The following is a 13,008-nucleotide window of genomic DNA, read 5'->3' as shown; positions in this document are numbered from 1 at the left end:
GCACAAACTTAACTTTTCTATTAAGGTAAAAAAAAAATAAAAATAAATCACCATCAGCTGAATTCTGTCAGGTGGGCTGCAGCTGTCCGTGCCATATGTATGCGGGGTACGTTACTGCAGTGCTCTGTACAACCTGAAGAGCACGCACACACACAAGAACACAAAAACTGTATTTCCCTTCAGGAACACCAACATCAGCAGACCTCCTCGAATCTTGATACGATGAAAACAGAGCTGTAATTTCATGCTTTACTCTTCATACGTGCACATTCACACATTTTATGACCTTTTTTTTTTTTTTGTCATTAAGAGAAGAGATAGAGACGTTAGGATTGAAGACAGACATGCAGAAAAAGGATTGAGTCAGATATGAACTCAGACCGCAGTGGTCTAAATGCTACTGTGAGCCATCAGAGCGCCCCTAGGTACATTTTTGTTGTTGTTTTTAGCTATAATTACAAATCTATGGTATATTTATTGTACTTATTACATTCAACTTACTATTTATATTTTCACTGGCATTTCCACATCTCATGTATGTGCTTTGGTTTAGCTGTATAATACTTTAACCATGTAAGTAAAAAAAAAAAAAAATAATAGTAATAATTCTGGGGGAAAAAGTCCAAACAGTTTTCATAAAACTGCGTAACTGAGAAGTAATGAGTTGATTTTCACATCAAGATGAGTAATGTTTTATTCTGCCAGCCATCCGTGGCTGCTTGTTTCCAGTATGAAACCCCGGTGCCTGTGCATTAGGCTGCACAGGAACCACTACCTGCATATTGTACCTCCGGGGCACGGACCCTCATGTCACTCCATTTAGCGCTCTGCATGCTGTCGCTATGATCCACTTAGCTCATCTTTCCCTCGCCACAACACGGCCATCCCTCCAACAGGACCCTCCTCTGTGAAGTGACCTCCTCGCTTCAATCATAATATCGGGCTTTGAAAAGCTTCATCTGATTAAGAAGGAGCTCCTCTGCCACATATTCACTGCATCCAATATTATAGAGGCTTTTCTTATATTTGTCTAAATTGAGCCGAATGTAAATTCCACTGCTGCTGCACGGTCTTTCATGATTTTTTTTTTTCCCCCATCGCTCCACACTCCAGGTGAGACCATCTGCTAAACGTATAATATGTAAAAACGAAAATGAAATGCCACTGCCTTGTACTTTCCAGATTGACATGACAACCAGCACATGGGGGGAGCTGGCTCATCACTGCACTCATATCCCAACGATCTGCTGCATCCATGACAGCATAGTCGCAGTCATTGTGTGTGAGGTGTCATCATGGTGTACACGGTTATCCTGGATAGTGTGTACTCTGCAGACTCTCTCTAATATATATATATATTAAAACAAGGACAAGCCAGGCAAGAGAAAGATTCATGGGTGTAAACAAAAATCCTGACATCCATTCTTATGCACACATTCAGGCAGGTTCTTCTGTATTTTCCCGGAGAGACTAGTTCAACAGCAGAAAAAGAAACTAAACAAAAGCCCGCGGTCCTGCATGAATCTTTCTACCTGACATTGAACGAGTGCCGCGGAGTGAGGCCGGGGTCGTGGTCAAGAGGCGGCTGCGGTGTAAGGTCAGCAGACAGGGTGAGTCCAGAGCCTTGGAGGAGCAGAGCGACGTGGTTGGGGAGCAGCTCGGGGGTCTCGGAGGTGAAGGTGATGGAGAGGAGCTGCCCGTAGCTGTAGGCTTGATGACCCAGGAATTTTTCTAAAGGGCGAGGAGAGAAGGAGAAGGTTTTTGAGGTGGGGAGGCGGGGGACAAGAAATTTGTTATTGCAGTCCGAGCCAACTCTCTGCCATCTATGTATTAAACACAGAAATGGAGCTAGAAGTACGCAACTTGTGTTGGAATGTGAATTCATTTTGTGCACACTTCACCGCTCTCCTCCACTCTCTACGTGTGTTTATTTGCGAGGGTAAAGGGCTCAGGCTTTCTGAGCCCACACTCAGCACTGCAGGAATCTGTGTGTAATTACCCACCCTCTTATCTCTGGCTCATTACAGCACATTAGCAGGATTTCAAAAAGATGTAACCCACCCCATCAACTCCACCACCTCCCCTAAGCCCGAACTGTCGAAAAGGAGAAAACACAACTTTGGGTACCACAAAATAGAAAACTCTCACCCACCCTCAGTATGGGAATATGAAAAATGCAAACAACACAATTATAGAAAGCATCAGCTATTCCCAAAATTGAGCACATTGTAACAATTTCTAGCTATAAAACAAAGAAACAAAACAAAAATAAATAAATAAAAAATCAACTGTGCTGCCATTCTCTGCCAGCTCTGGGTGAGTGAGTGGGCAAAACTGACAGGTTCCCAGCTAGGTTGCCACCTTGTTTTTGAGCGTAATCATGTGTGAAGTACATCCTGAGCTCTTCTGGGGTTTGGAAGTGCTGAGGACTTGAGTGGGTGATTTTTGCTTCGCGAAGGGCCTCCGGCGTCATTCGCAGCGGTTCAGCTGTCGGAGCGTCTAACATCCGCTGAACCGTCAGCGTCCCCACTCCACCCTCCGAACCTCAGCAGCCCGCTCTCATGTCACAATGACGGCCAAGTCAATCAATTAATTACATTATTCATCCTGTAACAGTTTGGTGAGGACACCCTTTCTGAAACTGTCTTGTGGTTGCTGTTGTTAATGTGTTCCTCAGTCAGGTGCTAACCTCATGAATGATTCAGTTTTTAGGTAAAACACAATTTTTTTGCGTTATTTTTTATTTTGTTTCACGCATTTCATGGGCCAACACATACAATTCTTTGCTTTCCCAATTCGTAAATTTGGTTAATTACAGATTATATTGTGTTTTTAGTGTTCCTACTTTTAGTGACTTTCTCAGTTGTAGTGCTTTTTGTTTAAACCTCTCATATTATTCATTTTGGTTTAATTTACGTTTCAGTTTCACCTCAGTGTATTTTGACATCTCCTTTCTCAGGCTTCTCTTGGGGGCTCGAGCAACAACAGGTCAGTGAGCAAATCAGAGGCTTTCCTCTGATTACTGGGCATTGTCTAAAGATCGCTGTGACATATAAGAAACCAAATACAGATGTCAAGCTGTTCCAGTTTTACGACATGACACAGCAAAGGCCTACATCCATCACTGTTTTGGTAAGAAACCAATTTCAATTTTAATGTGAAGACAGATGAATGAAGACAGAGAGAGAGAGCTCTTTATATTCATCTTTAAACTGTGAAATCTGTATTTGTAGAAATGAAAACCAGGCAGTGATGAAAAGGGAAAGGCCTCAATTACATGAAAAATCAATAGCACTTTCTGTTCTTACTTCAATAAGACATCATTCATGCTAACGTGACTTCAGAATCAATACAAATAGATAATTACAGCCAATCAGGGAGCACAGGGAGCGGCTTAACAACCACCAATCACCACCAGCCAAAGACAAAACACTTTCTCAAGTGAAATGAGATGTCACAGCTCTCAGTCTCATTTTACAATCAATACATATTGATGACAAGGAATAAAAATAAATAAATACATAAAATAAAAACAACAACAACAACAAAAACAACAACAATAAACCCACCAACCAGTCTGGAAGGAAAATAAGGTCAGATTCAATTCATAAACTCTCAGACAGGAATTCCTTCATTGAGCCCTCTTACACCTCAACATCTCAACCATTAGAAAAACAACCAAAATGAAATAAATGGGCTTTAAGTGAACAGACTGATCAACAGTCACTCCTGTCTGGCAGGGCACCGATCATACTGGGGAAAATTTGGACCCGTGTATGTAAATGACTCAATAGGATTCAGTGATTGGAGCTGAATGCTGCCGCCATTTTGTGATTGTTTGAGTTGGCGGATTCTAAATAATAATTTTTCTCTTGCTGTCATGCACCCCCTGCAGTTCTCAGAGGCCTCCAGTACAGAGCATGTAGATTATCAGTCGACATCACATTTATTGGTACGGAAGACGCTGAGCAAAGACAGCGACTGCGTTACCTGCAGTGTTTGCTAAATGTGCAAAAAAAAAAAAAAAAAAAGCAAATGGAAAGCAAAGTGATGAAAAGAAATGTAAATATAACTAAACGTTTTGTATATTTTTTTTTTATACTCTCCCGTTTTTAATGTTTGATAACTTGGGCTCCATCTCCGAGATGCTGTTTATAGAATCTGGCCTCTTCGCTCATTCAGACACACACGCGCGCTATTTTAGCTGCACTGAAAGAACAGCATCTGCCAGCAGATGGATATTGTAGCAATACATTTATAAATGAGAGCAGCCTCAGCAGAGCCACTCTTTATTGGGGGGGAGTAGAAAAGATGCGATTATGTATATTTGGGGAGTGACGCCCTGTAATAATGAAAAATGCAAGAAACTCATGTTCACATGGAGTAAGAGTCAAAAGATATTACTTTTGAAATGATTAATAGGAATTACATACAGTGCATTCATTGCATAACGGTGGGTAATGAGCCTGGTAATACTATTGTGAGACTAAGCTAATATTCCCTCCTGAACAGTTCCCTCACGGTCGTGAGCGGTTATTGTCTCAGGTAGAGCTGCTGGCCAGGACGTTGCTGGCATCTGATGTGCGTCAGTGTAATTCCTGGGTGTTCTTTCTCTGTCTGTGAGGACAGAGGGACCCAAGCAATAATTACTCACAACCCTAATAGACCGTCCAAGAAAGGCGCCCATTGGCAGATCCCTCTCCGAAGCAATGAATCACTATAAAAACAATGAAGGGATTATTCATGTGTAAGTCTGATCTGCTGTTCCTGAATTTATATTCATTATATTAATTCATGTGATAAATAGGAGCGAATTAAAAAGTTCAGCAATCTCTAAATACCGTTCTGTGCAAACTGTGTGAGAATGTACACTTTCTCCCCTCATAACACTGAGATTAGCATTTTCTTTTTGACGTTTTCTTTTCTTGGTTACTTTAACTTAGATAGTCTAGCACCGTTCAAAGGTAAAAGTCTGCCTATCAGCCCCTGCTGGTTGTCTAGTTCTGATGTGTACAAAGATAAAAAGTTGTGCTTTTACAGGGATTATATGCCGGATAACCACTGGAGACTGCTGGACTGCTTTGGGAGTGAGATTTTATCATTTATATTTGACCTTTTAACAGAGCCAGGCTATCCGTATTGGTGATAGTGCTGCATTTCCCAAGATGATAAAAATATTCTTTAGGCAAAAAATGCCCAAAGAAAATTCCCGGTTAGAGCTTCTCCAGTTGTTTTGTTGTTGGTTTATTATTATGCAGTGAAGATATTTTGGTTTTAGACAATTCACACAAATCAGGCTATTTGCTAACGTCAGTTTGGGCTGCTCTCGGACGGGAAGATATCAGCAGATTCAGTGAAGCTAAAAATAAGTGTTTCAGTCCTGCATTAGTCCAAACAAATGAAGCACATACTTGAGTAGAATAAGAAGAAAGGAAAAAACAATCAATTAACCAAACTTTAGTGTGTACCACTCAATTTCCATTTTGTTTTCATGGATTTGTCAAACCGTGGTGAAGTTCACTCTCTGTGCTAATGTTGACGCACAGAGCGCAGAGCACCACAACAAGCAATATTTACCTGGATAACTTTTTGGGGAATGGAAGCTCACAATCAATTAAGGGTTTAAACTTTGCTCTAACTAAATTAAATACACTCACATTCAATTAAATCACTGCAGCCTCACACCAGCACAAAATCCCGCCGAGGCTCTGACATCGACCACTGTGCAGACAAGCTGAGGGCAAAGGCTGGATGGACAAACTTTAAAATGTCCAATACTGTCGGGACACTAAACGGCACTGCCTGCAGTCACAAGATAAACGCGACCTGAAACCCCATTAAACATAAGAAACATTCATTTATATTCAAGGGCACTGCCAAAGCAATATACAGCACATATACATACACATTCAGCAGACCTATGGAACGGATAGTGATGATCTATCTGTGTCTTTAGGTAAGGAACGTGGGGGGGGGGGTCGAATGGAGTGAGTCTGGACTTGAGGGGAAGCAGAGATCAATTCAGAGGGCTCGGCTTCGAAGGTTCTTATCCAACCCACACACAGGAGGTTTGGCACAAATGTAAATGAGGGAGTCATACTTATCAGTGGGCGTATAGACCTCACATAGTGTTGCATTCAAGAACAAAGTGTGTGACTTTGTTGGTGTGGGAGTGTTGCCACCACAGCATGTGAAAATCTTTCAGTTATACATATGACTTATATACTATAAGAAATTCTATAATTGCTTTAGCCTTTCTTTGTAATTGATATACAATGTTAAGTACTCAAAAACTTCGACCATCATTGTGTTTTCAAGACAGCAGTTCGCTATCAGAGAACAATAAGTCAGGCTTGCTGGTTAGCAGGCTAACATCAGCAGGATGGAGACTTAATGTCGGTGTTGTTTTCCTCTGCTGGAGGAAAGTGACAAACACAGTTCATTGCAGAATTAAAATATTGAATTGAGTTGAGTGAAAACATTTTCAAGTTGTGCGTCGTCACTTTGTTAGCACCAAAGATTTAATCAAACTGCAGGACAGATTGTCTAACAGCATTTGAAATCTTTGTAGCTGGCATGACAGTGTTGAACAGTTTGTGTCGACTTGCCAACAACAGCCAGATCTACACAGTGACGGGGCATTTTCTTTCTCAGCTCGGAAAACTGTTCAAATAGCTGACTGCGTCAAGAAAGCTGTGGGATTTGGCCAGCAGAGAGCTGCGATGGCATGCTTTCACCACAGAGTGTGGCCGCTTTCAATGAGTATCTTGAAACCTGGTGAGACAATATATTGCACATTGGTTGTGTTTTTTTTTTTTTTTCTTTTCTTTTCTGAGCATTCTGAACTCAAGCTTCATTCACTTTCTACACCAGCAGACTCTCTTTCTCTGTACTCCATATTCCTGGATTTTATTCTCACCCTACCTCAAACTCTCCACTCCCTTTTCTCATTTCCCTTTGCTGCATCTCCTTTCTGTTTAGCTCATTCTTCCAGTTGACAAGGTCTCCAGAATGGATTACAGGCCGGCGTGCAGGTACTGCTCAGCCTGTGTGAAGCCACAATTGCTGCTCGAATCGGACTGACAGGTAGCCTGGAGGTGCTCTTATGGATCTTTGCTCTTCCTTCCCTCCTCCACTCTTCAAGTGAACACGGGAACAGCCATATGCTGCTTTCTTGCCTTCTTCTAGAGGGTAATTTCATTTAAATTCTGTCTGTCTTTCCCTCTTCTCTTATATTTCGGTCTCCCACATGCTTCAGGCTTAGAAGGTTGGCCTGCGCTGCAGATATGAAAAGGATCAACATTGCAAGCTTCTCAACAGATGGCTGTAAGGATTTACGTTAGATGATGTCCCCTTCAGCACGAAATGCTGCTCAGCCAAGAGAATTACAGTAACTGTCCAGCAGATTCAAGTGGTGACCACGCTTGCTGGAGGCAGGTCAAAGCAACTGTTTAGGGAGGTACTTCATGTTTGTCCATGATAGTTCCTGGCAGCTGCGCTCAAGTGTTCAGTCTGTTGAGTCACAGAGGGGACTCGAACTACGCCGGTGTCAACTGTCAAGCAGATGTCTGGGATCAGGAGCGTTCCCAAGAGCATGCACATACACAAACGCACTCACCCAAACATACCTACTTACATTTATCATTTGACACACTCGTGGTGACGGGAAAAAAAGGGAGGAGAGAAACTGAAGACGTCAACACAGAATGTATGAAAGTGTCTTGAAATTGGGAGAATCTGTAACATTTACCTGACTGTCAGATAAAATTCTCTTCTTCTCCCATTTTCCTTCAAGCTGTCTGGCTATCTCACTGTCTGCTCACAACTCCTCGTCAAACAATATCGAGAAAGAATCCCTGATGTTTTGCCCTCATCCAAGCCAAGTCATGTTTCTGTCGCTAGGGGAGCTATGCAGATTCCCATACACTTCCCTGTTCCCTATGTGGCAACTTAAGCCCAAAAATAAAACTACGGTGGCAAATTCCTTCAGAGAAATTGCAGTTTGTATAATGTTTGACACAGAGTTGTCAATCAGAATTATCTCTTTGTTGGAGAACACAGTGGAGGGATTTCAGCGCAAATGTAAGTTAAAAGCAAAAAAGAGCAAAGGCAGCGGCAATGTGAGAGAGAATTCCAGAGCTACTTCCAAAGCCTGCGCCGCTCTCGTCTAATCTTTAAAGTAACTATACACATGCATCACCGCAAAAAAAAAAAAAAAAGAGGATGGAGAAAATGAGATCATTAATAGGGATGGCAAGGCAATAGATTTGTGCACTTATTACGTGGAGAAACAACATAAACAAGCACTGGGCGAAGCAGATAAGCAGGCTGCCACAAAGCTGCTCTTGGCCAGTTGGGCCACTAATCTGTGTGGCCTACAGAGACTTCACTATAGACTCTGTGAAGAAAAAAGTGGCTATTTAACTGTGTACATTTATAATTGCATATAAATGATAGAGCATTAATAGCCTCACGCTTATGTCTGCACATGGACATGCACAGACGAAAGCACAAACAACAACAACAAAAAAGAAGTCAAACTTCAAAACATCTATCCGTGCATTTATAATGACATTCAGCAAATTATGCCTGACCACCAGGCTTTGTCACAGTGAGCTGTGAGCACTTCATCTTTCTAAAAAAAGATGCCGCCAAATGGAATCGTTCTTTGTGATCGTGCGTTTGGGGCATTAAACCTCCAGGATGTGGAGTTAATGAGATTGCTCCTGTTTTGCTTTGGGGCTGGCTACGGACTGCATGACGGCTGAAGGGGATGTGAGTTGATGCCTAGAACAGACTTAGCGGAGACAAGAAGAAACCGAGCCAATTTTCACTTTGTTGCTTCTCCAGCATGGCCAAGACATCCAATTCCGTCAGGCCTTCGCTGCTGGGGCAGCTGATAGAAATGGGCCCTAAGTCCTGTAGCTGGGCCAGATTAGTCCCTTATCTTCTCATGGCCTTGATAAGGGAATGGAAGAAATGGTGTCAAAATAACCGCAGAATGACCCCGTGCCAAAGACCCTGATTAATCTCTCTAAGGAACAACAGGAACAAGCTACGGGTATTACAGATGCTCCTCTGCTGCTAATATAATTTACATATTGGTTAGATTTAGATTCACTATCCAATAACACAACTGTCAGAGACACTACAACATCTTCACAGGGATGCTAACCCATTCGACCCAACCTGGGGGAACATCCTCTAATTCAAATCTCTGCTATTTTCCTCTCTGACTCACCAGGAGCTTTGTAAAAGCCAGTGTCCTCTTCACTAAGAGGCAGCAGGTAGACTTCCCCTTCCTTCCACAGCAGGGAGTACTCCTGTCCCCCAGAGAACTCTCCCACCCAGCCGTCCTGATCTGGAAGTAAAAGAAGGGATGTGAAAACACGAGTCACAGCTTTCTCCACTGTTCTCCACAAATCAGCAAACTTAGTAAAAGCTAGCGTTCAGGCAGAAGTTAAATGTTAAATGTTTCATTTGGTTATATAATTCATAGCACAACAAAATACATGGTAGTTTGGGAAAATTAGGAAGGGGGGAATTCAGAGAATAAAAGAATCTTTCCTGGTTGTGAACAACAGAACCTCATTCACGGGTGGCGAGCCTGGCACAATACCTTCAATAAAGTCGGAAGAGATGTTGACGGCAGTGTAGTGAGCTGCCGAGGAACAGGCCAGGGAGTGGCCAAAGCAGAAACAGGGTTGGCACCCTGCTGGGTTTAGTTGTTGGAGATTGAAAAAGCCAGGCTTACATCTGTGGGCACACACACACACACACACACACTCATGCTTTAAAAAAGTTATTAACATGCAGATCCTGCACACACGTTTCATTGCAGCTATCTGTGCCGTAGCGTTATTCCTACTAATCTCTCTTAAGTTGTTCTCACTGCAGCGGTCCGAGATACCGGTTGCTGGAGAATGGGATGCTGAGGAAGAATGGACCAAATGGAGCCCATCTAGAGAAGACGTGAGCTCTGACCTACAGACACTAGCTGGCATATGGGTGGGAACGGGAACACTGCTGAAATCAGCCACTACACTAGTCACATTACACAGCAGAGGGGCCTGCTCGACGAACCATGAAATCAGCAAAAAAAAAAAAAAAAAAAGTCAACAAACAGGGAGCACAGAATTATTCAGTAGTCGCAGACCTAGGGCTGTTTGTATTGCTAATGTCACAGTGAGTTTATCTGTTTGATCCTGCATCCCCGAGAGAACAAGATAAAAACAGACAGGGATATGCACGGAGTTGGTTATTGATATAATGTAACAGTCGAATTTACTGTCCAAGGAGTCAGACGGGCGGGTGGCTCATTTTTGAAACTAATTGATTTCACCCTTTTATCTTTTTGTGTTCTCCTCAATTTACATTTTCAAACAAACTAATTTTAAATTTAAGTTGAATACAGTGATAATCGAAAAATGAATAATACACAAATAAAAGGACCATATTCCATAAATAAACTGATGAAACAATAGCAATGACTTTAGTTGTTCTGCTGTGCAGGACATTAACAGTTGCCTTGGTAACAACAGGTTATACACACAGACACACAAACACACACACACACACACACACACACATATCGATGACACCAAGCACCAAGCTCACCTGTCACAGCTCTGTCCCTCCACGTTTGGCTTGCAGTGACAGCGTCCATCCAGATGAGAGCAGTCGTCCACAGTACCGCCGGCGTTACACTCACACCGCCTGCAGAGTGTGATGTGAAGTTGAAACGTGTGAAATCCACCAATTGAGCAGAAAGAGGTGTGTGGGTAAAAAGGCTCTGCTAATAGACAAGAACGGAGGACAATTTGATTTGTTTTTCTTTGTTTTGTTTGCCACTTCTCCACCTTCAAATCACAGATGGTCAGCTACGCAACAAGGCCTCGGTACACAGCGGGGCGTCTTGCTCAAGGACTCAACAACATAGATGCTCATCTTGAGGCTTCAACCTGGGCATCCCAAAAAAAACCCACAAACAAAAACAAAACAAAACAAAGCACACACAAAAAAAAAAAATAAGCCAACCCTGGCAATGTGTTTTTGTCAACCCTCGCGCTGACTTAAAAAGCATTACAAGAGTTCTTGTAACAAATCATCAATGCTGAGATGCTTGAAAGCACACAACCCATTACAAAAAAATTCAAAGCAGCGGAAACAACCTTGATAAAAGGAAGTGAGAACGAGTAGGGGTCAGCAGGGTCTTGGTTTATGTCAAAATGTGTTTGATCACCTTCATTGATCGATCACTTTTGTTCAAGTGTAATTCAAAATCTACTTTTTAACGACGTGCTAATGCAAATAATTCAATTATCCTAAGGCGAGCCGTCCCCGTTTGTTTCTGCTCCAGTGGTCTGAATAATTCACACCTCGACTCAACAGCCTGATTTTGCTGTACGAATGGGGTGAGGTGTGTGCGTGCGTGCGCATATGTGTACGTACATGTTGGCATGTGTGCACACATGTATCTGCATATTGAGAAAATGTTCAACTAAAGGCAAAATAAAATAACATTTCTATTTTTTTTTTCTTGCAATATCTTGCAGTGTTGAAAAATAGAAATGGGGTTGAATCACTGAACAGAATCTTATTCAGTCATGTTTTTCATTAGGTACCCTGATCTTGACTACAAAGAGACTTTTCTCCGCTGCCAAAAGTAATTTCTTTCGAAGAGCTCTTACCACTTGACCAGAGTTTTGCCCGTCATCTTCTTCATAATACACTAAGAGGTCAAGGCAACACTGTGTCCTCAGGGCTTGCTGAGGTTACGGGGGAGTCGCTTTGGGAAAGTGATGAAATGAGACAGGTCAAGCCAACTGGTTAACATCCTGACTTCAGTAAAAGCAAATTCATCACAGAGACAACAGTTAATATTGGCCTAGCTTTCAGCTCTTGGTGCTCTTGGTGAGTAGAAGAATTAAGTTTCTAGCAGAGCTGCACACCTGTTGTGGATGTTACTTGATGATAGACACAACACCGAGTCAGAGTGAACCTGAGAGGTAAAGCTGGGTTTCTAAAATAATAATAATAATAATAAAAAAAAAAAAAAAAAAAAAGCAAAAAGATGCAAACAAACTGCAAAGTACGGTCATTGTTTGAAGAAGCATAAATATCGTCAATCATTTCTATTTTAAAAAGTCACTTCCCCCAAAAAGCTACTTTAAAGTCACAAGAACAAATATAAAACCACTTCATCTAATTTTTTTTTTAAAAAGCCAAAACTGAATATTTGTTGGTTTTTTAGCAGCCCATCCATTACTTGTTGTGGCATTAGCCATAGTTACTGCGGGAGTAGAAATATTGTTCACAGCAAACATTCATTGATATGCAATTCGGCACCATCACAACTTAGCATTCCCTTGACAGGGAGAGGGGGTCATGAAGAGCCAGAATGGACTTGTTATGAATATAAATACTCCAACATACTCCTTCCACGCGCGCACACACACACACACATACACATATATATGCACCATGCATTTAAATGTAGCCTCGTATGCATGCATGCTTCTTGGGTCAGAGAGAGTTGGAATTTTCTTTTCATCATCAAAATGTATGCGTCTGGTCACACACACACACACGTATACAGAGCGAGCAGCGGGCTGTGTATGTGTGTGTGCGCAGAGTGTCACCAGGTAAATCACTTTCAGAAAGAAAGCAGCTCCACCCATCTTCATGTCAATTTAACCCACTGAGCTTCAGCGGGTACAAACTTACAGTAAAAAAAGAGTACTTCAGGAGATGTACTGTTTTGATGTTAGTGAAACTGGATTGTTGGCAAACAATTAATCAGTCATCAATAAGACAAAGACAAAGATATTTTTACAATCAGCGTTTGGTTTGCTCCATTTGGAAAATGTCATCCGTCATCTCTTTGTATAAACAAAAGCTTTTATTGAGCCTGCAAAAATGTCATCAGTGGAAAAACGACCGGAGTTTGCAAGGATTACCAGGTTCAATTATCTTTGAACTATTTATAGCTTACTAAAATAGTTGGTG

General features: G+C 41.9%; 1 protein-coding gene across 2 annotated transcripts in view; it reads right to left on the bottom strand.

The window, feature by feature from the left end:
- The window catches only part of lamc3 (laminin, gamma 3), an 83,687-nt gene that overhangs the window by 34,745 nt on the left and 35,934 nt on the right, over window positions 1-13,008 (bottom strand). For both annotated transcript variants that reach the window (XM_029515521.1, XM_029515522.1), the window contains exons 7-10: window positions 10,618-10,716; window positions 9,620-9,756; window positions 9,242-9,361; window positions 1,533-1,731 (exon numbers count right to left, since the gene is read on the bottom strand). In XM_029515521.1, coding sequence (XP_029371381.1) covers window positions 1,533-1,731; window positions 9,242-9,361; window positions 9,620-9,756; window positions 10,618-10,716 — 555 coding nt within the window. The remainder of the gene's footprint in view (window positions 1-1,532; window positions 1,732-9,241; window positions 9,362-9,619; window positions 9,757-10,617; window positions 10,717-13,008) is intronic.

This window comes from Echeneis naucrates, chromosome 12 (assembly GCF_900963305.1).
Source record: "Echeneis naucrates chromosome 12, fEcheNa1.1, whole genome shotgun sequence".
NCBI lineage: Eukaryota > Metazoa > Chordata > Actinopteri > Carangiformes > Echeneidae > Echeneis > Echeneis naucrates.
This window is presented reverse-complemented; position numbering and strand designations above follow the sequence as displayed.